This window comes from Pteronotus mesoamericanus, unplaced genomic scaffold (genome assembly GCF_021234165.1).
Source record: "Pteronotus mesoamericanus isolate MK-2021 breed Mesoamerican mustached bat unplaced genomic scaffold, CSHL_Meso_final contig_1193, whole genome shotgun sequence".
Taxonomy (NCBI): Eukaryota; Metazoa; Chordata; class Mammalia; order Chiroptera; family Mormoopidae; genus Pteronotus; species Pteronotus mesoamericanus.
In genome coordinates, this window is record NW_026555039.1 from 3,105,564 (window position 1) to 3,131,507 (window position 25,944).

Here is a 25,944-nt window from a genome sequence, read left to right on the forward strand (position 1 = left end):
CTAGGTGGCCCTGAGCAGCAGCCCTGGGTTAAGGGAGCCCTCCCCTTTGGGAATTCAGGGGGACCCCAGACCCCTTTACTGGGGTGGGGTCCCGTGGGTTGGGCCGCAGGAGGAGGGTCCCTGGGCAAGGGACACGGGCGGCTTCCCCAGGCGGAGGCAGCCCCAGGACGAGCCGAGCGGCCGCTGTGGAAGCCCATCTCCACGGCCACCCACCTCCCTCGACCCCGTGTGCCTCCCAAGGCAGGTCTCAGCCGCGAGGGAGGGGCGCTGGGGCTGGGGAACCCCAGGAGGCACCGATCAGCCTTGGAGGCCGCACTTGTTACAAAGTAGCCTTTATGGGTCCTGCGGGGGCACGGCGAGGGGGGCGCTAGGAGCCGCGATGGTCCTCGCCCCTGCTCCCCTCGCGGTCCTCCTCCGCGGGTCCCAGAGAGAACTCCCGCGCCGGGTCCCTGCGGTCCGCTCTCCGCCGCTCGCCTCCCGGGGCGCCGTCGGGGCCGGAGGAGCGAGGCCGGGGGCGCCCCTGCGCGGAGCGGGGCCGCCCGGGCCTGCGCGCGCCCGGCGGGTCTGCCGCGCGCGTGGGCGGCGCGGGGGATGCGGCCCCGCAGGCCGGCCGCGCCGGCTGTCGGGGGACGCTGCGGGAGCTCCCCGGGCGCCGCCCGTCCGTCTCGCCGTTGAGTAAGAGCACGAAGTGGCGCTGCGAGAGCAGCGGCAACATCCTCTGGCCGCACAAGCTCTTCTGGAAGGTCTCCAGCGCCAGGTCTGAGGGGCAGGGGAGGGCGGCAGTGAGTGGGCAGCATTGGCGCGGGTGGGTGAGGGGGGCCGGACCCAGCCTCTCCAGCATCCCGTTTGCAGGGCTGGGGTGCAGGTTCTGGGGGCAAAGGAGGAGGTGAGGGAGTGGTGAGGGGGCCCAGGTGGGTCCAGGGGTGGAGAGCGAGGTTTGTGGGAGTCCGAACTTGGGGGAAGGCGGATGGCTCCTGCAAGCCGTGCAGGTGGTGGCGGGGGCCTCACCCAGGGTCTCCTCGACCACGCGGGGAACCGCCTCCTTCAGGGCCTCGCAGTTGGTGTGCAGGGCGGGGTTGGCGTTCATCTCCAGCAGCCACACCTGGGCCGGGCACTGGTCAGCGGCCGCGCCCGCCCGCCCGCCGGCCAGCAGGCGGCCTGGGCCGGGGTCCTGGGCAAGCAGGTGACCCCGGGCAGGTCGCTGCTCTTCTAGGGCCTCGCTCCCCACATGTGCCCAAGGGCTGGAACTCTAAGGGTCCGAGGGTCTGGCCTGGAAAGCCACCCTCGCCACCGGAGGAGCAAAGCCTCCTGATCACCCCCGGTGCTGGGGCCGTGTGCCTGCAGAGACCCCCACCCCCGGGGCTGCCTGGGTGGTCAGGCTGTGCACAGACTCCCCTGCCTCCTTGCGCCTGCCGACCAGGCCCCCCCCACCCTGGGATGCCTCAGTGTCACCTTGAAGTTGTCATCGATCAAAAAGTCACAGCCGATGAGGTCAAAGTAGCCCAGCTTCCCCTCGAGCTTGGACTTGGCGGCCAGGAAGCAGTGGACCATGATCTGCTGCATCCGCTTCTGCGGGCGGGGAAGGGAGGGGCGGCTGGGTGCCTGCCACCTGTGGGCCCCCGACGGCACCTCCCTGTCGGAGCAGCCGCAGCCACGCCCCTCGCCTGCAGGCCCCCCTGCCCTCCCCTCAGCTACCGCCCAGCGCCCCCGTGTGGCCACGCCTGCCAGCGCGGCCGCACTTCCGGAGTGTGAAACAGGCGCTTGGGTAGAGGCCCTGTCCCTCTTGTTTCGCTCATTCAACACACAGGCTGGGCCCGGGCTGCGTGGCGGGGACCCAGGGGCAAGAGCAGAGACTGTCTGAGGAGGGGCGTCTGCCCTTGGGCGGGCGGCCCGCAGCCGGGCCGGGACCTGCGGGTCTGACACACTTCGCACAGCGTCTTGGGCAACAGGTGCTGATGGGGAACGTGAAGTCCGGTGTGGGATGGGGGTTCTGGGGGGTGTTTGTGGCGTGCAAAGGGGCCCGCATGAGCCTCGCCAGGTAGCCAGCAAGCAAGGACGGAAGGCAGGACGGTGGAGCTGAGGGGCGGGGCACGGGACCGCTGCGCACGCCTGAGGCGTGGGGGAGCCGGGGACCAGGCTGGTGGCGGTCCCTCCGCGGGACAGGCGAGGGCCTTGCCTTTCCCTCTGAGGCCGGAGCTGTTGGAGGGTGGAGCCCAGGAGGGGCACAGGGGACTGCTCTGCTGACAGAGGCCAGAGGGGCCGGGAAGCCGCTGCCGCCGTGCAGGGGGAGGCGGCAGCGGCTCAGGCAGCTAGAGGTGGCGGGAGCGGTTCCGAATGGGCTTCGCGGCAGAGCCAGCCCGAGCTGCCGGCGAGCGGGTCGTGAGCCGTGGAGCAGGGAGTGAAGGGCTGTCCCTAGGTGTCTGGTCTGAAGCTCTGCCAGGATAGAGCCCCCGCTGAGGAGCGGCGGGGCGGCCGCGGTGGCTGAGACGTGAGCTGCGGGGGAGGCGGTGGCGGGTCCTGGGGTTTCAGGCTCAGGGTCGGGGGAGAGGTCAGGGCTGGGAGTTCAAATACGGGTCTTGAGCACATGGATGGCATTTGAAGCCGGGGCCCGGTTCACCACCGATGGGTGCGGATAAAGAGCTCCTGCCGAGCCCTGGGCCTGCAGAGAGCAGAGGCCGGGAGGGAGGGGCGAGTCCCTGGGAGCCACGGGAAGGAGCACAGCGGGTGTCCAAAGTGGCTGGCGGGTCAGGCTGGGCCCTGACCCCTGGTGTGGCCGTATGGAGTTCGCTGTGACCTTGACGAGTGTCTCAGAGGCACAAGAGAGCGAAGCCGCCTCATGGAGTGGGATCAAGACAGACGAGGAGAACCTTGGTGAGAACGTCAGAGGTCTGAAAACGGCTGCTCTGCAGATGCCACCACGAGAGGCGCTGGCAGAAATGGTCAGAATCAGGTTTTCAGAACTCTGGCGATGAACCAGAGGCGTGCCGCAACTTGAGGAGTGCATATCCAAGAAAAGGCTTGAGCCCCGGTCAGAACAGCGCGCTTGGCAGCGCCCTGAGCTGCCGCGTCAGTGTGAGCCCCGCTTCCCCGCTCAGGGCCGGCCCCGGGAAAGCCGGCGTCCCCGGCGGGCGCACGGCAGAGGGGACGTGGGCCCAACAGACGACCGCAGGGAGGAAGCGTAACTGAGAAAGGGGAACCAGGTGGACATTCTGCAGTTGGAAGTGGGACGCCCAGAATTTGGGATTCACCAGAGGGGCTGAACCGCAGACTGGTGCTGTCTGAAGACCGGCCAGGTCCAGCCTGAGGGGCAGGAGGGAGGGAGGAGAATAGAGAAAGGTGCGGAGACCTGCGGGCACCCCAAGCAGACTGGCTCTCTGGAAGGAGAGAAAGCGGCAGGGAGGGCGTCTGAAGTAATGATGACAGGGAAGGTCCCGAATTTGATGAAAACTGTCTGCACGTCTGAAAAGGCCCATGAGCTTCAAAGAGGGTAAACTCAGATGGGACGGACCCAGCGCGGCAGAAGCCAACTTGCAAAAGGCAAAGAGAGACGGTGGCTGTCAGCAGAGAAGGGACTCGTCTCGGGGAACCCTCGTGAGATCGTCAGAAACCGTGGAGAACAAACCCATCAGCCACCAAGGACCCTGCATCCAGCAAAACCACCCTTCGCCAATGAACAAGAACCCCAGCTGGTGTGGCTCAGTGGCCTGAGCACCAGCTTGCACACCTAAAGGTCACAGGTTCGATTCCCAGTCAGGGTCCAGGCCCGGGCTGCAGGCCAGGTCCCCAGCAGGGGGTGCACAAGAGGCGGCCACAGACTGCTATTTCTCCCCCTCTCTTTCTCCCTCCCTTCCCCTCTCTCTACAAGTAAATAAATAAAATCTTTTACAAAATGCTATACTACAAAATACATATTTATGTAACACAGAAGGAGGCAATAACAAAAGAACAGAGAAACAAAGCTGCTATAAGACAGACAAAAAACAAATAGCAAAATTGCAGCTGTAAACCCTACCTCATCAGCAATTATGTTAAATGTGAGTCAGACTTTCCCAATAAGAGGCAGAGACAGGCCAACTGCATAAAACCCCTCGATATGCTTCCTAGGAGGCTTCAGAGTCAAAGACGCAGAGAAGGTGAAAGTGAAAAGGTGGGAAAAGACATATCGTGTCAACAGCAGCCAAAAGAGAGCTGGAGCGGTTACACTGATACCAGAGAAAACAGATGGTGAGCCAACCATTGAGACTATTAAGAAAAAAGTACACTTTACTGTGATAAATCAGGAGGTAGTAATTATAAACATATACGCAGCTAATGAAAGAGCCTCAAAATCCGTACAGCGCAAGCCGACAGGGCTGCAGGAGGGCACAGACAACCCAACAGTGATGGCTGGAGGCTTCAGGACCCCACGTTCCACGACGTGCAGACACGTAGACAGAAGGTAGCAAGTGCCAATAGAAGACGTGAACAACACGCTCAACCACAAGGCATCTACGGAAGCTCCACCCCGAGAGTCAAATACACGTTCTTCTCAAGTGCACATGGAACCTTCTCCAGGACACAAAACAGGATTCCGTCATTTTTTAAAGGGTTGGCACCATACAGGTGCGTCCTCGGACCACAGTGGAATGAAATTAAACATTAATAAGAGAAGAAAAATTGGAAAATCCAGAAATATGTGAAAATTAACACACTCTTAACAAACACAAACAAGAACGGAGGACACGCGGTCGTACGGCAGGCAGCGCAAGCGGCGCTCAGAGGGCAGTTACGGCTGAAAACACTGCACTCACCAAGAAGGAAGCTCTCGAATCAATGACCTAACCGTCGGCCTTGAGAAACTAGAAAAAGAAGAGAAAACGAAACCCAAAGAACAGACTAGAGTGGATGCACATGGAACGGAAAATAGAAAACACTAGAGAAAAATCAATGAAACCAAAAGCTGGCTCAATGAAAAGACACACTCTTACCTAGATTGACCAAGACAAAAAGAAAGAAGAGAAATTACTAAAATCAAGAAAGGAAGACCTTACACGAGATGAAAATGATTATAGCAAGGATTATAATTGTCCATAGAAGACTACGAACAATTGTATTTTAAACAAATTAGGCAACTTAGAAGAAATGGACAAATTCCTAGAAAGGACAAACTAATTGGCCTGAGCCAACAAGAATTAGAAAATCTGAATATAACTTCTCACAAGTAAAGGTTGAAGTAGTAATAATACTAAGAATGAATGATAATAATAAGAAACAAAATTTCCCAATAGAAAAGCCCCGGACAGGTGGCCTTGCTGGTGAATTCTTCCAAAAATTTAAATAAGTAACACGAAATTTTCAGACACTCTTCAAAGTGACAGAGAAGACACATGCCAAACCACCGTGCCCCGGAGAGGAACACTCCTCGTCAGCCGGGCGCGGGAGTGCGGACGCCAAAGCGCCCAGTGATGAACCAAGCCGAACCCGGAAGCGCATTTAAAGGGCGAGGCACTGGGTCCGATGAGATTTACCCCAGAAATGCAAGAGGGGCTCATCACAGGGAAATCAAGCCGCGTAACACGACACACAAAGAGGGTGAAGCTACAGCCTCAAACATGCGGCACGCGCTCAGCGGTAGACACGCCCCCTCCCCTGGAACAGGGGTGTGAGAGCGGAGATCAACCCAACGAGGACTCGGCAAATGGAGCTGGGACACGGGATGGCCACACGCGAAGGAATGAACTTGGACCCCTGCCTCATACCCTGTGCAACAAATAATCGGAAATAGCCAATGACCTAAATAAATGCAAGAGCTAAACTAAAAAAAAACTTTTGGAAGAAGACACATGTATAAATCAAATCCATGGATTTGGCAATGGATTCTCAGATAGGACATCGAAGGCATGAATAACCAAAGAAGAGCTGGATGAAAATCACACTTCCTCCAACTCTAAAACTGTTGTTCAAAAAAGGACTTTGTCAAGACAGGGAAAAAAGAGCTCACAGAACAGGAGGAGATGCATCTGATAAGGGTTCAGCACCCAGAATCTCTAAAGAACTGTGACAGGGAAGAAGGAGGACAGATCTGAACAGAAAGTTTTCCAAAGCAGGTATACGGAGGGCCAATAAACACTTGAAAAGCTATTCAACATCATTGTCATTAACAACATACAAATCAAACTCACAAGGAGATACCACTTCACACCCAGCCAGCGACTATTGAAAACCGGGAGCATGTTGGCCAGGATGTGGGGCCGCGGCGCTGCTGGGGGTGTGAACTGTCCCAAAGGGGGGCACGGAGGTGCCTCGGGGCGGCCCCCACCACCCAGGCACAGCGGGAGACTCGCTCTTCAGTACAGACGCACCCCTGCCCGGGGCCCCAAGGGAGACCCTGCCCTGCCCTCGCACCCCCTAAGGGGTCTCAGCCCTGGGCTCCCCCCGCCAGGTGAGGGGTGGCGAGGGGCCCACGGACCGTGAAGGTGGTGAAGACCCAGTCTCGGGGGAGGCCTCTGGTCTCCTGGAACTTGTCGTTGATGTAGCGGTTGAGGCGCTCCATGCTCCACACCGTGTCCTCCTTCAGGAGCACGTACAGGGGGCTCTTCTTCTGCATGAACTGGGGGCGGGGGGCGGCGCCTGGAGACCTCGCCCCAGAGCACCCAGAGGCTCTGCCCCTGGGACATCCGGCAGCGGCCCTCCCAGGGAGACCTCCGCAGCCACCAAGTCCCCCCCCTTCCTCACGCAGGCCCCTGCCTAGACTCCTCCCTGGCGACCCTCCACGGAGGCCTCCGGCCCACAGGCCCTCTGCACTTGGGTCCTCACGGAGACCCTCCCCCCAGCGCCCAGCCCTCCCCAAGCCTCACCCGCACCCGGGGAACCGGACGGCTCTGCGTGGGGGCAGGGCTCGGGTCCCCTCCCTGCACACCCTGCGGGGGCCGCTGACCGCAGGTAGGGGCCGCCCTGGCCAGCTCAGGGGCTGGGCCACCTACGGTCCGAGCCACGTCTGAGTTCCTGGGCAGTGAGCTTGTCCCAAGGCTGCCCTCACCTGGTTGGTCAAGTGGCCGCTCAGGTCTGGAGAATGGGGATCGTAAAGGCTGAGCGTGAGGCGCACATAGCCGTGGCCAAAGAGGACCACATACGGCGCGGCGCAGGCGATGAGCAGGTAGGCGCGCACGTCGAACTTCTTCCCGTCCAGCAGCAGCGGGTTCTGGATGTACCTGGTGGGCGCATGAGGGCTGAGCACAGGGCCAGCCTGGCCCGTGCGTGTCCCACTGCCCCAGCCGGGCCTGGGCCGTTCCTCAGGATCCCCCCACAGGTCCCAGGTGTGGCCTGTGGGCTCCGTGCCCCCCCACCCCGCCAGCTGCGCGCATATCCGTTGGCAGGGGACGTTTCCGAGCCTGAGCCGTTCAGGGAGTCCCTGGATCTCCGCCCCCTGGGGCTGCAGCTCTCACTGGGAGACTAGGCCCCTGGGCAGGGCGGACTGCCCAGAGGAGGCGGCGGGGCTGACATTGTGCCTTAAGGGCGAGTGGCACTGGAGAGGCAGGGAGGGGACCTCCCGGGTGGAGGAAGCTGTAGGACTCAAGACACAGGGGTTGGGAGCCGCGGCTTGGGACGGCCGTGGGGACAGGCGGGTGGCAGACTGCGGCCGAGACAGGACTGGGGTCCTGTTGGCAGATGGGGGCTCCAGAGAGACCTTTCTGGGGTGACACTGGGGTCTGGACCTGCCCGGAGGCAGCGCAGGGTGGGAGAGGGACCAGCTCTGGCTGCAGGCCTGAAGGCGGCGGCTGCCTGCGGGGGCGCCCTGCAGGACAGAGGAGCGGTGCCCGGCTGCAGACCGCCCGGCCAGGCACCCCCCACACCACATCCGGGAGCCTCTGTCCTGGGGGCCCAGTCCCTCTGCCACCGCTGGAAGTGTCGCCTCCGGCTCCGCTGGCTACTCAGGGGCTCCGCTGGGGGCACTGGCGCCTTCCACAGCCACGGGCTCCTCTGTGGGTTCCGAGGCCCCCATGAGTCCCTCAAAGGCACCCGCAGGGCCCAGGGGCAGCCCCACACCCACGAACGCCCCTTGTGGCCCAGCACCTCTGCACAACCCGAGCCTGAGGCGCCCGGAACGACATCTTGCGGTGGAAGGGGTCTTCCTCGATGCTCTGGGTCTTGGCCTGGAGGGCGGCGACTTCCTCCTGGTTCCTGAGCAGAAAGATGCCTTTGCCCTGGTTGGAAGCGGTGGGCTTGCAGATCCAGGTCTGGGTCTCTGCGGAGAGAGCCGCCAGAGTCGCCAGCCGCCCACTGCCCGGACCCTGCCCGGACCCTGCCCGGACCCTGCCCATCAGCCCCGCCCACACAGCCCGGCCCGGACCACACCCAGTCTGGGGCAGCGCCCCGCCCACCTCCAAACACGACCACGCCCTTCCCAAACATGGCCACGCCCCCGACCTTAACCGCACTCTACGCTCTGGACCACGCCCCGCTCAGACCCCCACCCAGCGGCGCCGGCATCCGTGACTCCGCCCACCGGGCTCCACCCGCCCCTCGGGGATCTCGCCCCACCCGGCCCCTTCCAAACCACGCCCCGGCCTTGGATCCGCCCCGAACGCGTCTCCCCGGAGCCGGCCTGGCGTCCTGCAGCCTCTCACCGTCAAAGAGCGCGAAGAACGCCTCCCTCTCGTGTCTGATGTCCAGACGGTAGGTCTCCGGGAAAAACTCTTCCATTTTCAGGAACCTGGGGGAGCAGGGTGGTGGGGAGACCCGAGGAGGGCTCTCCCTCCCCTGCAGGCGTGGCCGGCGTTCTAGGGGTCTGACCTGGAGGGAGCTTGGCCCGGGGAGCGGGTCGGGCTCCAGGCTCCCAGGGGTCCTCTACGCCCCCCCCCCCGACCTCCGGCTGTTCTCTCTGAAGCCTTGCACCCTGTTCCCTGACCAGAGCACCCTTGCAGCGCTCCGTGTGCACCTGGCTTCTCTGCGGGCTGCTCCTCCGCACCGGCCCCTCTCCCACTCCCACTCCCTCGCCCCGTCCCCCGCTGCTCTGCTACCCGCAGGGCTCAGGCACTCGTGAGCAGTCAGCGCAGGCAGTGCCCGGCCCGCAGCAAGCGCGGGGTCCTGAGTGCTCGCGGCCGGCGCAAGCCTTTCCCGCCGGCCTGGGATGCCCCTCAGCCCTTTGCTGTGGCCCAGCAGCCCACCCTTCAGTTTAGGACAGAGGGGCCCCTCCCAGCTGAGCGGAGTAGGTCCCCCTCTGTGGCCCAAGGCAATCTGGGCTCGTCTAGGGTAGCTCCTGGCAGGCGCATGCTGGGTCCTTTCCAGATCTGTTCCCCAGGGGGACACGGGGAGGGCCTGACCTGGGCCGGCCGAGCGGTGTGGGCGGGAAGGGTGGGGTGTGTCTGGAGGGGCGGGGACCGGTGGGGGCTGAGGCAGGCGGGTGGGTGGTGGCTGGGTAAGTGGACAGGGACCGAAGCAGGTGGAAGGACCAGCAGGCGGCCTGGTGGGCAGCAGTGCCCGGGGGGGAATGGGTGGGCATTGCTGACCCACGCGGGGAGGGTGGAGGTGGACAGCCAGGCCCGCTGACGAAAGGCCGGGTCGTGGTGGCCGGGTGCGGTGGGCTGCCTGCCGGGTGGGGGTGGACGGTGGCTGGGAGGGGGGCTAAATGGTTGGGCAGTGGGTGGGCGAGTAGGCGGACAGACACCAGGCAGAGGAGGCCGCGCGCGGGGGCAGGGCACAGGCGGACTGCGGTGCGGGGGGCCTGAGGGGGCGGGGCGGGGTGGACCGACGTGGGTGCGGTGGGCCGCGAATGGCTAAGTGAGGGACACCAGTGGGGGGCTCCGTGGTGGGTGCGTGTCAGGGCTCCGGGGGCGGCGGGGGTGTAATGGGCGGCAGGTGTTTGGACTGAAGACAGATCGGTGAGTGCGTGGATGGGTCCGTGGGAAGACGGGTGGGTGGATCGGCGTGGGAGGTGGTCAGGACCCGCGACTGACAGACAGGTCTGATGGGTGGGCGTGCGGCGCAGTGGGGGGCCGGCTGGTGGGACGGGCGGGCGCACGGTGGGTCGATTACCAGCAGCGGGGTGGGCCCAGGGCGGGCATACTTGGCCTGTGCACAGGGCGATGTCTTGCTGACGATCCTCGAGTACTCGCGGAGGGTGCTGAGAAGCCCGATCTTGGTGGTGAGCAGTCTGTTGTTGGGGAGCTGGTACAGCAGCTGCTCACCTGGTACAGCAGAGCCCCGGGCAGCAGGCGGGTGACCGCTGAGGGCCTCGCCGCCTAGGCCGCCGCGAGCTGCCCGCGCGGAGGAGCGGCTCCACTCTCCCCTGCTGCCGCCCGAGCCCCCGCCCTTCCCCGCTCCCCCGCTACCTTCCCGGAAGCTGCTGTAGCTGTCCCGGCACTTGACCTCACACCACTTGAGCCTGTAGTCCTCCCGCCGGCCGTCCTGGATGCGCTGCCAGCCCTTGCTCTTGCAGTAGGAGCTGATTCTGGGGGTGGAGGGGCAGCCATGACCCTGGGGCCTTGGGGCCTGGGGGAGGGGCGGGGGGCGTCAGGTGGCAGAGCCGAGGCTGGGCTGGGCCCTGGGGGCAGTGGGGCTGGGTCCGGCCAGAGGCCCCCACTCACATTGAGGCCCCGTTGGTGCCCCCGATGTAGAAGAAAGGGCCACAGCCCGTGCTGGGCGGGTGCTGTTCTGCCCCAAGCGGGTGCCTCTCCAGGGGGATGGCCTGGGACCGGCCAGCGACAGCCTCCGCCAGGGGGTCTGTGCACAGGTGGGCGGTCGGAGGCTCTGGCCGGGCGGGAGGCGCTCCCGCCCCCTCCCAGCCCTGCCTGAGCCCACCTGCGTCCTGGTCCGGCCGGCTCCGCTGGCGCTGCGGCCTGTCCCCTTGGCTGCTGCCCATGGGCCTCTCATGGGCCCAGCCTGTGAACAAGGGGGCGCACACTCCGGGTCTGGCCCAGGTCTGGTCCCAGCTGGGCTCCAGGCCAGCCGGCCCCTGCCACCCATTTCTGCCAGCCCCGGGCACATCCCATCCCGGGCATGGGCCTGAGCCGCGGGCCTGAGCCTGCCGGGCCTCCCAGGAGGGAGGGGCAGTCCTACGTTCAGGGTCAGCCTTGGAGTGGGCAGGGTCCCCCCTCACCAACAGGGCAGAGCTCGGCACAGGGAAGGGGCGAGGGTGTGAGGCTGGAGCTAGGGGTAGACAAGGCGCAGGGACATGCCCAGGAGGACGGGGGTCACAATGTCCATCGTGACGTCACGGGTGACCCATGTCAGGCAGGGGTGAGGGGTGAGGGGCTGCCCTGCCCTGGGCAGGGGCTGGGTGTGGGGCAGCAGGGTGCCTGCCAGGCTGTGGAGAGGAGACGTCCCCTCCCCGGGCCCGCTCGGACCCCAGTCTGCCCCCCCCCCCGCGGCACGACCGTGTGGCCCCCGTTAGACGGCCTTCCCTGGAGTGGGGCGTCGGGCCCCAGGGAGGCCGTCCCAAGACTGCAGTCACCTGGCACCCGGGGGCGGCTCCGCCAGACTCCTGCGGTCCTTGACCGCCTGCCTCTCTTGGTGCCGACCGGGGCCCGAGGGGGCCGCCCCGGGCGGTGGGTGCAGCGGGCCGCAGGCGAGGGGACACTGAGGCGGGGGCACCTCTGGGAAGACGCTGCCCCTACCCGTCTGTGGGGCCTTCTCGCCGCCCGCCGTCCTGGCCCCCGGATCGGGCACGCGGTCAGGGCCCCCCTGCCGGGGCGGGGGCACCTCCGGGGGTCTTGGACTTGGGTTTCCACTGGTCGCCGGCTCCTGGCTCCGTGGTGTCTGGGGGGCCGGACGCCCCTCAGAGGCAGGGCGGTCTCCGTGTTCTGTCCGTCCTGGGCGAGGCCTCCCTTGCAGGGACGGACGATCTGGCCTCGGGGTCTCCTGTGAGGAGGTGGCCGTCAGGCCTTCAGGGGTCGGGGGGCGGCCAGGAGGGGAGGGGCGGCGCCCGGTGTCTGAGGGGGCTCGGCGAGCATCCTCGTGGCTGCCCCGGGCCTGCCCCGGAAGGGGGCCTGGCTTTGCGCACCTGCCACCAACGCGGAGCTTTCCGGGAGGTCTCAGCCATCCCTTAACAGGCCCTTCCCAGTGTGGGGCTGGCTTGGGAGGCGAGGACTTTCTGAAGGACGGAACACAGAGTGCACAGGCCAGCACACCGGGGCAGGCGGGACAGAGAGCCGCAGCCTCTGCTTGCAGGTGCCACCAGGGGAGGCCGGTCACGGTGCACGCACCCCGCCGGTCACCCGAGAGATGCTGCCCAGGGCCTTCGTCCCCACTCAGGACAGAAGCGTGCACGGTCCTGGGGGCCGCATCTGGCAGGAGGGGAGAGGCCTGCGCTCCTGCCCGCCCAGAACGGGAGGGCTCCCCGGGGGAGGCTGAGGGTCCGGGCTGGCTTGGTTCCCGGTGCCGAGCAGCAGGTCCGAGGAGCCCTGCAGAGGGTAGAGGGCCACCCACAAGATTCCCACATCCAGTGCCTGCCCACGGCACCCAGCGAGCGGCCCCCGAGCCAGCGGGCCTCTGAGGGAGGCCCCAGGGTGAGAGGTAGACACAGACGCGGGCACACGGACTCACCCACCCCGGGCACGGGTATACATGCACAGACACGGAGACACACAGATCTACACAGAGAGCTGCGCACACAGGCATAGATGCCCCCAGCGACATGCAGGAGAGTCACGGACACGCATGGAGGAAGAGGAGGGGGAGACGTGGGCGGGGCCGACCGGAAGGAAGCATCCCGGGGGCACACTAGGCGGGGGGGGCGGGAGGAGCCCCCAGGGCTGGGGCTGTGCTGGAAGTGCCTGGCGCAGGCGGGGGTGGGGGTGGGGGGGACGTGGGGAGGGAGGAGGAGCGGCGGGAGCTGACGGCACTTCCGGAGACCGTGGACGGGCCGGGGACACCGGGGAGCAGAGGCTGGGCCCCAGGGGCCCCTCAGGGAGGCCCCCGAGAAGGGCCGGGAGCCGGAGGCCACACACGGCACCTCCCCCCTGGGCCTCAGCTCTCCTCCCGGCCCCTGCGGGAAGTGGGTGGGGTCCCTCCCCGCTGCGGGGGGCGCAGAGCCAGGGGAGGGCCCCTGGCAGGAGACGCCTGGGGTCGCCCGGCGGGGCTGCACCGTGCGGGGCAAGGCTGCCGGCGGTGGAGAAACTGCCTCCTGCCTGTTTGGCTTTTCTGAGTGTGTATTTATTACTTTCACCAAGAATAAAGCCACGAGTTGTCATTTGTTGTCATTAAAATTAACAAACAAAAGCTGGGCAGACCTGTGGGCAGCGCGGCGGCATCTGTGTGGCCGGCAGGGCCGGGGTCCCTGCGCTCAGCCTGCACGGTCAGCCCCCGAGGGACAGAAGCCGGATACGGGGACAGAGCTTGGCCCCGGGAGGGGCCGGGCCACGCAGTGTCCGCAGGCGGGACGGCCAACGCTGCGGCCGGTTTTCTGGGTCAGGACAACGCTGGGGCAGGTTAAGAAAACGTAACTGTATAACAAACTTTGAAATGAACTTTTTACCTGGTCAGGTGTGAAGACCGGCAGGAAATGGCGTTCCGGCGGGATGAACGGAAGGCCCTTGCAAACCTGAAGAAAGCGTCCAAGAGAACGAAGAGGCGTCCCGGTCCTGCCCCACCCCCACCCCCGCCCCCCGAAACACGCTGGCCACATGGGTGCTGGGGAGGAGCTCACGTCGCGTGACGGGCTGGCGCCTCCTGGACAGGGGCGGGCTGTCCGCGGGGACCTGGGTCCCCGGAGGTGTCCGGCGGCTGGGAGACCGACTTGGTCCTGGGCGGAGGAGCTCGTCCCGAGGAGCGGACACCCCCAGGAGGCGCGCACATTCCGGCCTGGCCCCGGGGTCCTTGCCCCTCACGCCGTGGCTGGGGGGACATGGGCCCTTTGCAGAGGGGGGCGCCCTCGCCTGCCCCCCGCCTCGTCTCTCTCTGCTCCTGGGCACAATCCCAGAGGACCAACGGGGTCCTTGGTGGCCAGGCGGGGCACAGGACAGCAGGCCCTCGCGCCCAGCCGGGACCCCCGCTGTTGGCCCACCTGCCCCTCTCACCTGCCCTCCAAGCTGGTGTGAGCCCTTTGCCTGGGACACAGTGGTGACCTGGCAACAGTCTCCCAGCAACTTCAGCCCAAGGCCCCAGGTGAGCAGGTGGACAGGGAGGGCAGGGGCCGGGCGCCCCCGGGGCTGGGCCCCCTGTCCTCCCTCCAGGAGCCTGCCTGTGCCTGTCAGGACCCTCAGGTTCGCGCTCCGACCCCAGACCGGAGCCCTCGGCTTCTTCAGCGTTCGCTAGGCTTTCCTGCTGCATCACCCCCGCAACCGCGTGTGGGGCCCCACTCCCCGAGGCCGGGGGCTCCTGCCTGGGGCGGTGTCTCTGCCCCCTCAGCCTTGCAGGGGCCGCGAAGGGCCCCGCGTCTGCTTGCAGGGCCGTTGCTGCTTGTGAGGCTGGAGGGCGGCCCCCACATTCTCAGCCCCGGAGCCCGCGGGTGTGACCTCGCTTGGGAAAAGGGCCTCGGCCATGGCGATTTCGGGATCGCGAGCCGAGGTCCTGCTGGGTTCTCCGGGGGACCCTAAACCCAGGGGCCAGTGTCCTCCTAAGGGGAGGCGGCCAGAGGAGGAGACCCGGGACGGGGAGCCTGGTGGAGATGGGGGCCGAGGGCGCGGGGCCCCAAGCCCAGGGCCGCCTGAGCCACCCAGGCCGCCGGGGAGGCAGGAGGCCGCCTCCCCGGAGCCTCAAGGGGGCGCCCGCCTGGCTCCGCGCCTGCCTCCGTGCTCTGCGCTGTGGCCGCCCTGGAAGACCCAGGCAGCCCTTAACGCTGTCCTCCCTCCTCGAAGCCAGACGCCGGGGCGCGCTCGGGCTCCTGGGCACCCCCCGCCGCCCCCCCCCCCCCCCCCCCCCGCTCAGTGCCCCGGTCGTCCCCGGCCCCGCCCCGTCCTCACGGGCTCTGGGTCGACGGCCCCCTGCGCCGTGGCGCCAGGAGCTCATACCCCAAAGCGCGGCCTCCTAACTGGAGCACCTGGGTGGTGCGGTGCCGCCCCCGCCCCCGGCGCGGCTCAGGGGGGGTTCCTGCCCATGATGGGGTGTGCGGGGTGGGGGGCCAGCGCCCCCTTGGGGGGCCGGCCCTAGGCTGGGGCTGGGCCCCGCTTCCCGGACCCTCCTCCCCGGTGCCGGGGGTCCAGCCTCTGCTCCGTCTGCTTGGCCCCTGCAGGGTCCCCCTTAGTCACCTGCAGGGTCCCCTCCCTGAGAAGCCTTCTGGGGCCGCTCTCGTCCCCCCTTCTTGCTGATCTGGGACCTGGCTGCGCAGACTGTGTTCAGGGAAGACTTGGGGAGGGGAGGCGGGGGGTGCAGGGACCTCCCCCGGGAGCCCTGGTGGGCCCCACGCCCCGCCCTCGGCAGAGCCCTCGGTCTGACAGGGTTTGGGGCTCTGTCCTCAGAGGGTCCTTTGCGAAGCCATGGGTCAGGCCCTTGGGACTTGCTGGGAACCCTCCGGGGAGGGGAGGGGCTTTGGGGAGCAGGCACGAGGCTGGGGTGGGCTGGAGGCTGGGGTGGGGTCAGCCGCAGAGCTTGGTTTGGGGGACGGCTTTAGACAGGACATGCCCATGAGCTCTGGGGGGGGTGGGGCGGGGAGGGGGTCCAAAGCCCGGGGAGGGGGGTGCTGTGTGCACCAGGGAGCTGGAAGGGGCCCTGAGCTGAGACCCGAGGGAGGAAGGAAGGAGGGGCTGCACCTGCCCCCCGCAGCTGACACTGCCCGGGTGGGGGCGCCACCCAGGGCCTCTGGGGTGCTCTTCCCCGCCCTGGGCTGGGGGTCTGGGGGCCAGGGCGGCCTGTATCTTGTCCTCTTGAGGCCCCTGCCTGGCACAGGCTTGGGGGTGGGGGGGGTCATCTCCCTGGAGAGGCTCCCAGGCTGGGCTGCGGGGGTCGGGGGGCCGCCTGTGCTCCCAGCTGTGCAGGCCCGTGGCACGGTGGCTGCACGGAGACCCTGGTGTGAGGTGGGCTGTGCCCCGGGGCCCCCACCCTTTGTCACCCCAGCAGTTTATTCTGGCTGCGGCCTGAAGCCTCCCCCAGCGTCGGCGGCCTTCCCCCGTTGGGGTGAGCAGGGCTAGGGACGCCCCGGTGGGGCCCAGGCCGCCGTGGGCGCAGCAGGAGGCAGGTGTGCGTGCGCCGCCCGCCCGGGCAGAGCCACACCGGGCCGACGGCAGCGGGCCTCCGCCTGCACCCGGGTCCGGCGAGAGTCCCCTCCGGCGGCGACCAGGCCGGGGATGGACGGCATTACCAGACAGTATTAGACAGAAGGACCCAGGTCTAACCGTGTCTGGTAAGACGCCCATCGCAGGCGCTCCGCTGGGCGGCGAGACCCAGGCCCTCCTGAGTCTGCCGAGGGCCGCCCCGCCGCCGTGTCCCGACGTCCGGCCGGAGCCTCCCAGGACCGGCCTTGCCCCCGGCTCTCCAAGGACGGCCACGCACAGACCCCAGCCCAGCCCGCAGCCCCCGGGCCCTTGCCTGTGTGTGCAGCCGGGGCAGCTGGTTACCCTGCACTTGACCCTGAGTCAGCACTCAGTTAATGAGTCACAGGAGGCTGGGCAGGCCCTCCTCCCCCAGCTGGGCCCGGGAGGGCGGGCTCCTGGGCCGAAGGGCTTCCCCTGAGCCTGTTGGCCAGGCCGGTCTGGGGGCCTGAGTCCTGGCTTCCGATCAAAACAATAAAACCCAGGGCCTGGCCTGGATTTCAGACTCTGTTCCGTTTTCACCTGTGACGCCTTTGGGGCTGGTCGGGGAGGGAGACTGTCCTCGTCAGGGACTAGCCTGTGGGTTGGGGCAGGGCACCCGGGTGCCCCGTCCCCCCCGGGTCCCCGGTGGCCCCCCGGGGCTGTTCCCCTGACCTAGCAGGAGCACTGGGGGGGGGGGGTCGGCACCCACCGCGACCCCAGCTGATGGGGGCCCTGCAGGAGGGCCAGCTCCGGCGGCATGCGGCTGGGGTGCCCCCGACAGCCGCAGTGGACGGGGACCCGGCGTGGTGGATGGGAGGAGCTGGGGGGATGGCAGCCGGGGCGGGGGGGTGGGCACTGGCGGCTGTCGGCTCTGGACCAGCCAGAAATCGTGTTTCCCGGTGTGGCTGCCGCCTGGCTGGCGGGTCGGTACTGGGAAGTCCTCAGAGTCCGGTCGCAGCAGATACACCCAAGCAGAGGGGGCAGGCAGCAGGGAGCGCTGGCCAGGCCAGGGCGAGGCTGGCATGCAGGACAGGGCTGGTGCCCTTCTCCAGCCCTGCTGTGCCGGCCCCAGCGGTCTCTCCCAGGGCTCGGTCGCCATGGGCCGGGCTGAGGGGCCGTCTGCGCAGCTCTGAGTCCGGCGATGCTGGGTGGCGCGTCCTCGGGCCGCGTCCGGCAGCGAGCGGCGGGCCGCCTTTGAACATCGTTACCAGACAGTGTTAGAGTCGAGCTGCGAAATCCAGCACTGTCCGGTAAGATGCCCACAGAGGCCCAGGCTGCCTCGGCCCGAGGACACGGGACGGCGCCGGGGCCGCCCCCGGCAGGGGGACCGAGGTGGACGGCCTGGGCGCGCCGCTTTCTCCGGAGCGAGCGCGCGGGGCCCGGGGCGAGGCTGGCGCTGCCGCGGGTCTGCCTCTCAGAGCCGAGCCGCTGTCCCGCTCAGCCCACGCCCACGAGGCGCGGTGCGGCCCCGGCCGGCCCGACGCCTGAGCGTCCTAACCCCGGCCGCTGTCGTGGGGGACACTCGGGGCAGCTGCAGGAAGCCCTTCATTCCCGGGGGCTGAGAGGGGGCTTCAGACCCAGTCGGGCCCCGGGGAAGGGCCTGCCCAGGGTCACCTTTCTGCCCCGTGGCTCCCCCTGCCCAGAAGCCAGCGGGCAGGACGGGGTGGGGGCCGGGCAGCGGCGGCCCCGGCGCTGCGAGGGGGGCTCCGCCGCCATCATTACCAGGCAGTATTAGAGACCCGACACCATCCAATGCTGCCCAGTAAGATGGCGGCGGCCGCCCCGGGTGGTCCGGGGGCCGCCGAGCGGGCGCCAGCGGGAGCTCAGCGCAGGGGCGTCCGGCAGCCTGAGGAAGGGCCACGTTCTTGGAGGGCAGTGCGGCGAGGAGCCGGGAGGGACGGGCTCACGCGAGGGCCGCAGGTGCCCCGTGGGTCCGCCCGTGGGGGCTCAGCCCGGGGAAGCAGACCGCAGGGCACCCTCCCTGCCAGGCCCGCCCCTCCGTCCCAGCGGGGCCGCCGGCTCTGGGCGGACGGGCACCTGCGGAGGGGCCAGCGCGTCCTTCCCCGGAGGCTGGGGAGCGGGGGCGGGGCGGGAGCCCCCTGCTGGGTGGTCCCGGAGAAAGGCCTGGAGAACAGGCTCCACACCTTGGGGTCCTGGGTGAGTGTGGGCGGGTCTGAGGCTGGTGGGGCTGCGGTGGCTGCGCAGTGGACCCCGGTCCCCGGACACCACGCCGGCCATCTGCAGCCCCGCCCCTCTGGCCTTGGCCGCGGCTCCGAGGCAGGACAGCCCCTGGGGGCCTTCTCCCCCACGCTCGGGGCAGGGCAGGCCTCGCGGGCCCTGGGCCCCCCCCCCCCCACAGTGCCGTCTCTCACCAGCGAGGCCCTGGGAGGGGCTGTCTGCTGGCCCGGCCGCTCCGGTGTCCCGGGTCCTGGCCGGCGGTGGCTGTGAAGTCCAAGGGCAAGACGGCGCTGGTCCTGCGGGAGGTGAGAGCGTGGCCCTGCATGGCCTGTGCTTGCTGGCCTGGGGTCGAACCCAGAGCAGGTGAGGCAGCAGCCCCCAAACCCAGAATGCAGGACAGCACACCCCGCTTCTCGCCGGGGACAAGCCGGTCCTTAGTGGCACCTCCCTCAGGACAGGGGCGTTTCGAGTGGGGGCGTCACAGGAGTTGGCATATCTGCAGCCCCCACCCTGCTCAGGGCCCAGACCGGGGGCCCCTCCCTGGGGCCGAGACCCTGGCACCCTGCCCTGGGGAGACCGAGGGGTCTGTCCATTTTCCTGTCCCCCGGACAGGTGGCACCCGGGCCTGGAGAGCTGGCCAGAGCAGCTTCTCAAGTTTTCCGGCATCTTTCGCCCACAGAGCCTGCAGGGAGAAGGCGGGGCCCTGTCCTGCTGCCCCCGGGCTGTGAGCTGACCACAACAAAGGCTGTGTCCACTGCACCCCCGCTCTGGCCACGCCCGCCGGTTCTCCAGCTCGGTCCTCGGGAACGGCCGGCAGTCTCGGGGCGCTGTCCCTGACGAAGGCCCTGTGCGGGGCACAGGGGGTGCCCTGGCTGCTGCCCCCCCGCGGGCCCCCCGGCGGGCCAGGGTCTGTCCCACAGGCCTGAAAGAACCTGCCCGCTGCAGGAATGGAATTCTGCTGCTCTCTGAGCTCAGTTAGGCTTTGCTGTCGGAGCTGAGTTAAATTTCAGCTTCGCTCCCGGCTGCCAGGCCACGGGGGGGCGGCGGGGGCTGAGCACAGGGATGCGGGCAGGTGCCCAGCGTCCCCCCTTGGAGCCTCTGCGCGCGGCCCGGCCTCCCGCCTCAGGGCCCCGGCGCTGGAGCCTGGCGTCCCCAGAGCCCTTGGCCCCTCAGGGCCAGCCCACCTCGGGGAGCAGCGGGGCCCGGGAGACCCCACCGGCCCCGGCTGGCCCGGCCACAAGCAGGGCAGACGGGCGGCCCCGCTGCCTACCGCCCGCCAGCTCCTCACCGTCACGTTCTCCCTTAGGAGAGGAGCGCGGCAGACAGACAGGCAGACACAGGGGCAGGCTCTGGCGGGGGCCTCGGGAGGCTTCCTGCTAACTCCTAGGGCGAGCCCCGCTCCCTTCCCGAGCTGAGAACCTGTGGCCGCCTGGGCCGAGCCCAATGCCCGGGCTGCGGCTCCGCGCAGCCAGGCCTGCGGTCCAGGGCTGGATGCCTGGCGCCAAGGCTGCCGAGGGAGCCTGAGCGCCTGGAAAGTGAAAATGAAGGTCTCCCGCGTCCACGCGCCCCAGGTCGGGGCCGGCGGCCGGCCAGGGGTGAAGCCAGCGTCCTGGGGCTGGATGCGGTCGCTTAATCATCGCCATGACGACCAGGCCTGGCCTGGGAGACCCGAGGAAAGAGTCCTTGCAAAGCAAACACCTGCCTGAGGGCCACAGCCTGTGCGCCCCGGGCAGGCGGAGAACCAGGTCCCAGCGTGAAAACTCACCCTCGGCCGGTTAGCCTGCCCGACGGGCCTTAATCAATGGTGAGGGCCCACAGAGAACAAAGCGCTGAAACCCAACCCTGCGTGTGCGGGGAGAGGCGGGGGCGTCCTCGGGAGGGCCGGCCCGCGGCCGCGGAGCCGCGTCTGCGAGGACGCCGCCATTTCCCCTCCCAGCCCCGTTCCCCTGTCCTTCGGGGGCGCCCCACGCCCCACGGCAGCCGGCACACGCTCCTCGGGGCCGGCGGCTTCCGGAGACCTTTCACCTTCTCTTAGGTTCACGCAAAACACTCCCACAAACCGGCTTTGCAGAGGAGGCATTTGCAAATTACCAAAATGCCTGAAAGAGACCGCGGCCTGGGTCCTTCTCCTATCGGTTGCCTTGCGTTTTCATAAACGCAAAACTTATTTTGCTATTTCAACATCCTGCCAATCGCTTTAACTTTTAAGCATTTTACCTGGGTTACTAGAAAAAAGCAAAACCAGACAAACACGACCTACTTTTTCCCCCTCAAAGTTTGAGAACAATGAACTCGACATTGTGCCTCCAAGAAGACCAACCCACGTCCCATCGGCCTGACCGCCTCCCGCCCCCCGAGCCGGCCCAGGACCCAGCGGCCGCTGCCGTGCGGGCTGCTCGCGTGGCTCCCGTGCATTTTGGTCAGGAATCTGGAGGACAGACTTTGGTCCTGACCCCGGGAGCCCTGTCGGCCCAGGGCCAGCCCGCTGCTCCTCCAAGGCAGTTCCGGCTTTGTGAGGGCCTCCGACTCGGCGGGTGAGGAAGAGCCGCAAGCCAGGCCAGACCGGCTCTGCCCTGAGCCCTGGCTGTCCTCCGGTGGCCGCTGGCGAAGCCAAGCCCGTCCCACAAGCCCCCTCCAGAGCCCGGGCCTAGGGCCGGGTGCCCAGATCCTCCCCAGCCCAGCCCGAGGGGAACAAGGTGCCCCCGGAACCAGCACAGTGTTGGCTCATCTGTCAAAGAGCTTTCCAGAAGGTGCTGTGTTTGGGCGGAAGGTGGAGACCCTCACGGTCGTCGACCCCAGCTGCCCTCTGGGTGGAGCAGGCCCCCACTGCCCTGTGCCCACGGCCCCGGCGCCGCAGACGCGGCCTACGGGCCCCAACGGCCGGGCTCAAGATGGCTTCACCCGACACCCAGCCTGAGGGGCTCACCTCCTCCTCAGAGCAGAAGGACCACCCTTCCCTGTGTCCCGACCGCGGGCTGAACGGGCACGTCGCCGCGGCTGCCACGTCCCACCTGGGTCTGCCGTGCGGGGGACGGCGGCGGCCGCCTGGAGGCTCTCCCCGCCGCGCGGCCTCCCCGGGCTCCTCCGCCTCCTGCTTACCTGCCCCGACAGGTTCTGCACCTGGAGGAGGAGGGTGGGAGGCCGCTCCCTGCCCCCCGCCTGGCGGCTGGGCTGGCGTGTCCTGTCCGGCACCGTCCCTGCGCCCAGGACGCGCCAGGCCTCGGAAGGGACACTGGAGAGGCTGTGGCACCCGTGACCCCAAATACTTGTCAGCCCAGGACACAGGTTTGGCTTCGGTCCCACCTGCCCCCCGAGCCTCATTGCGGGGGGCCAGGAGGGCGGTCAGCCCCGGGGGAGGACCAGCCCCTGCTGCCCTCTGCCGAGGCTCCACACAAAGGGGAAGCTTAAGTCCCCATCCACACCTGCAGGCGGGCGGCTGGCCTGGTCTCCAGGAAGCCGGGAGTGACGGGAACAATGGAGGTGGTGGCCGGTCCTTGTGCAGGCGAAGGGCAGGGCAGGGCAGGGAGGAGACGGCGTGGCCCCGGGCTCGCCTTACATGCAGGGCCTCACCCCGCCCCACGCAGGTGCCTGCTCACCGCCGACCAATCTCCGCGCCCGGCCACCGACAGGTGTGTCCCCCGGGCTCCCATAGGCCGGCTGGGAGGCAGTTACGTGACGCGGCGGCAGGCCCCGCACACATTCCTGCCCCCGCCCCGCCTGCCCGGGGGCCCAGGTTGAACAAAAACCAGGGCAGAGAGCTGCTGCAGGAGCGGCAGCGGGGCGTGGGGCGGGGGGGGGGCCGCCCCCGTCCAGGCCCCGAGCTCGGCCTCACTGGAGGAGGCGGGGGCCGGGAGGCGGCCCGCCCGCACCCGCTCTTTCCGGGGCAGCCCACAAAGGCCCGCTGCCCCTTGGGCTGCTGCTCCCCAGGAACAAAGCGCGGGCTCTCCCTGCCCTGCACTCCAGGCCCCGCTGCAGCGTGGCCGCTCTGTGCGCGGGTCCCCGGGAGCCCTTCTCCCGTGTCACACAGGCCCGCCCGCCGGGGAGCCAGGCTGCGGCGGCCCCCGAAACGCGCGTTGACACCCCTGGGCTAGGGCTCAAGGTGTCCTGGGGGGGCGGGGGGACCGCAGCGGGGGGAGGCGACCCTCCTGACGTGGCAGCGGGGCCTGTACTGGAGCCGGCGGAGAGGTCCCCGCGGGCCCAGCCGCTTCGCGGGACTCGCTCCGGACGCTCAGCGACAAGGGGCTGCCCCGACGGCGGGCTCGGCCCTGGGTCGGGGCTCCCGGGGCCTGGGCCGTCCTTCCGGGGCAGGCCTGGCGGGAGGGCGAGTGGCCGCCAGGGGCGGCTTCCGAGGGCGGCCCCACGCCAGGGGCTGCCTCCCCGTTGGCCTTTGTCCCTTCTACACACGGGACCCCGAGGACAGCACAGCCCCCCAAAAGCTCCCGTGGGCCAGGACCGCTGGGGTCCCCGTCGGGGGACACGAACCCTCCTGCGGCTCAGAGCAGGGCTCGGGGTCCACGGCCGGCGCGCGCCCCTGCAGAGCCCAGCCTGGCTGCAGGCCCCAGAGGGCTGCGCTGGGGGTGGGGGCGCCACAGCCTGGCCCCGCCCCGGCCTGCAGAGGGCAGAGTGCCCTGGAGCTGGTCCCCCGGCCCCAGGCAGAGCTTCTGGAAGCCAGTCCTGGGAACAGTCGTGACCTCTGACCCTCCAAACTGCTGACCTCCAGACCCTAGGGCTGTAGAGGGCACACGCACCTTTGGGAAGACACCCACCTGCCCTGACACCCAGCGGGCATCTGTGCCTGTGTAGGGGTGAGGTGGGGGCAGCCCTGGCTGGCGGGCACGCCTGCCATGGGGAAACTGAGGCACGGCTCACTACACCCAGGCCTGGAGGCATTTGCGGTCGGGTGGGGGCAGGGGGGAGGGGCTGCTCGCCCGCTGCAGACCCTCCTCTGGCTCAGACCCCGACCTCGGCCCCGTCTCCGGCCCAGGGTCCCCGCGCGAACGGGTCAGCCAGGTGAGCTCGGCTGGGGCTGGTGGGCACGGCGTTGCCAGACGCCAGACACTCCCAGGAGGACAAGGGGTGGCCAGAGGGGGCCCCCGCCCACGTGCGCCTGACTGGGACGTGGCCGGGACTGAAGGAGGGACAGTCGCGTGAAGGGCAGGCGCCGTCCGCCCCGACCCGTGGAGGAGGACGCGCCGTAGGTCAGCCCCCGCCGAGTTGGCGGGCCTGGTGCGGTTTCCTTCCGCGGCCTGGTCGCCGCCGCCGCCCTGGCCTGGCCTGCCTGCTCGGACCGTGGTTCTGGCCGCCAGGCCCGGCGCTCCGCACGCGCACGCAGGAGCACCGGGGCGCCGTCAGTCTGTCCGCCTCAGGCGGGAGGTTTGCTGAGGCAGCCGCAGGGGACGCGGAAGGGCCGCCACGTGCTCCTCGCGCATCTGGGCCTTTATCACAAATCGCGGTCCTGGGGAGAGGCTGCCCCGCTGGCCCCCGCTGGGCCTCAGAGGCACGGCCCCAGCCCAGGTGCGGAAAGGCCAGCAGGCAGCCCCTCAGCCGGGCTGCTGGAGGGCTGTGCTGCACGGAGAGGGAGTCGGGGGTGCCCCTGGCTGGCCGCCTTGGAGAGGAGATTCTCGTCCAGCTGACCACCTGCTCCCTGACCTTGCCGTGACCCCTCAGAGCTCTGCTCGCACTGTTTTGCCTGCGTCCCACGCAGAGTAAAAGTGACCCGGGCCATCGGGGACCCTGACGCCTGCCACCTTGGGGACACGATGGCTGAGGACGAGCCGGCACCCCGGGCAGGGTCCGAGCGCCTCTGCGCACGCGGGCTCACGCCAGGGGCCAGGCCAGACGTCCCCTTTGCCCGGAGCCCTCACCGCCGGCCCCAGCGTGGCCCAGTACCCTCCGGCATCTGTGGGCTCGGCAGATGGCTGGCTTCGAGGCCCTGGGCAGGGTGCAGTCCCTCCCAGCTGAGCAGCGCAGGCCCGACGCCGGCCGTCAGCTGCAGCAGGCACCGCGCCCCGGGCAGAGGCGCTGGGAGGGCGGCCAGGGCCCTCGCCGGCACGGGCCTCTCGGGGCAGCAGCCCCCCAGGATGTGTGTGGACGGGGCTGGGGGGCAGAGCCACGGCGCACGCCCACGTCCTGATAGTCAGCTCGAGCCGCCCACAGCACACCAGGCCCCGTCGTTCTGCCCGGCGGGTGGCGGTGGCACCGGCTGCCAGGGTCGCTGGGGAAACCAGTGGCCGCCAGACAAAGGCTCCGGCGGGCCACCTGGTGGGTGTGGCTGTTTCCATGACAGCAGGAGGGGGATGCGGCCCGAGGTGAGGGGTGGGTGGGGGGTCGTTGTGGGGGTGGCAAAAGCCACCCCCAACCTCGGGGACACGGTGGGCAGGTGGAAGAGCTGGCCTGGCCGGGCTGAGGCCTCCTGGGCGGGGCAGGCAGGACAAAGGGCCATTGTGCGGCAGCGGGAGGCGGCCTGGGCCGGGCGGCCAGCCACAGGGCCGCAGGATTCACCTTCCTGCAGGGTGGCTCCGGGCCGGACGGCCTGGAGCCCTGGGGGCTTGGACTCAGCCGGGCCCTGTCCTGGGCCCTGGGGGACACAGGCTCAGGACGCCGCCTGCCTGGCCCCTCTGCTTCGGCGTGTGACCTCCTGCAGCCCTGGGCCCCTCCGGCTCGGCTCCTGGCCTCGTGGCGCAAACCCCAGGGCGGGCGTGTCTGGGTGCTGGGGCCGCCGCTCCCCGTGGGGACGGCAAACCCTGCCGCCACTCGCCTAGGCGCTCCTCCAAGTCGGGGCTGCCGGCCTGGTTGGCAAGGGGCCATGGGTCCCCCCGTGACCACCCAATCGGCGCTGTCCTAGAACACAGACCTGCTTTGCTCAGCCCGCCTGGGAGGGCCCAGCAGAGCCGGACCCTGGTGTTCGGGGTTTGCACGGGGAGGCTCTGCCCGGGACAGTGGCTCCCCTCACCGGGCACCCGGCCCGCCACCCGGGCCTCCCAGGGGTGTCTCTCTGGGCCCCTGGCCGCTCCGAGCTGTGGGGGGCAGTGGAGACCCCTGGCCACCCCAGCAGGAAGGCTGTGCAGGGGCACCTGCTCCCGAGGGGGGTGGGGCGGCAGCGCCTGAGTCTCCGGACCCGCCCGCCAGCCTCACTTCCTGCTCTTGATCCGCGGGGCCAGGTGCTTCCCTGCCCAGGCTGCCGCCGCTGCCAGGTGGGCCTGACCCGGCTCGGGAAGGGGGCGGGGCCCTGCTGCCCCCACCTTCTGGTGTGTCCTTCCACCCCGTGCGGCCCTGGCTCTTCCAGCCTGACCCAAGGGCCCGAGGACCGTCTGCTGGCGGCCCCGGACTCCGAGCAGGAGAGTTCTTACCAGGGGTCCCTCCCCAAGCCCCCGATCGGGCCTGGAGGCCGGGTCGGATGTGCCCACAGACAAGGGTGTGACGAGCCCCATGCTGGGGGCCCCTCCCCAGCTCCCCTGGACAGGGTCCGGCCTCCACGTCCCCACTTTCTGTCCTGGACCACGCTCCCAGGCTGCAGCTGCCCCAGCGCGGCCTCCCTACCCCTCAGCACACGCCCGCAGCCTGACTTGGCCTTGACCTTGGCCCCGCCTGGCTGGGGCCCCGCGGCATCGGGTCAGGGCAT

General features: G+C 68.5%; 1 protein-coding gene across 1 annotated transcript; it reads right to left on the reverse strand.

Moving 5' to 3' along the window:
- Positions 1–367: 367 nt before the first annotated feature.
- Positions 368–10,849, reverse strand: TTLL10 (tubulin tyrosine ligase like 10). Its single transcript, XM_054583589.1, is given in 11 exon segments — positions 368–759; positions 1,009–1,102; positions 1,453–1,569; positions 6,449–6,589; positions 7,019–7,190; positions 8,053–8,224; positions 8,607–8,690; positions 9,196–9,269; positions 10,046–10,166; positions 10,311–10,429; positions 10,566–10,849. Coding segments are annotated over 11 exon segments (1,761 nt in total). The 5' UTR covers positions 10,841–10,849.
- Positions 10,850–25,944: the final 15,095 nt, after the last annotated feature.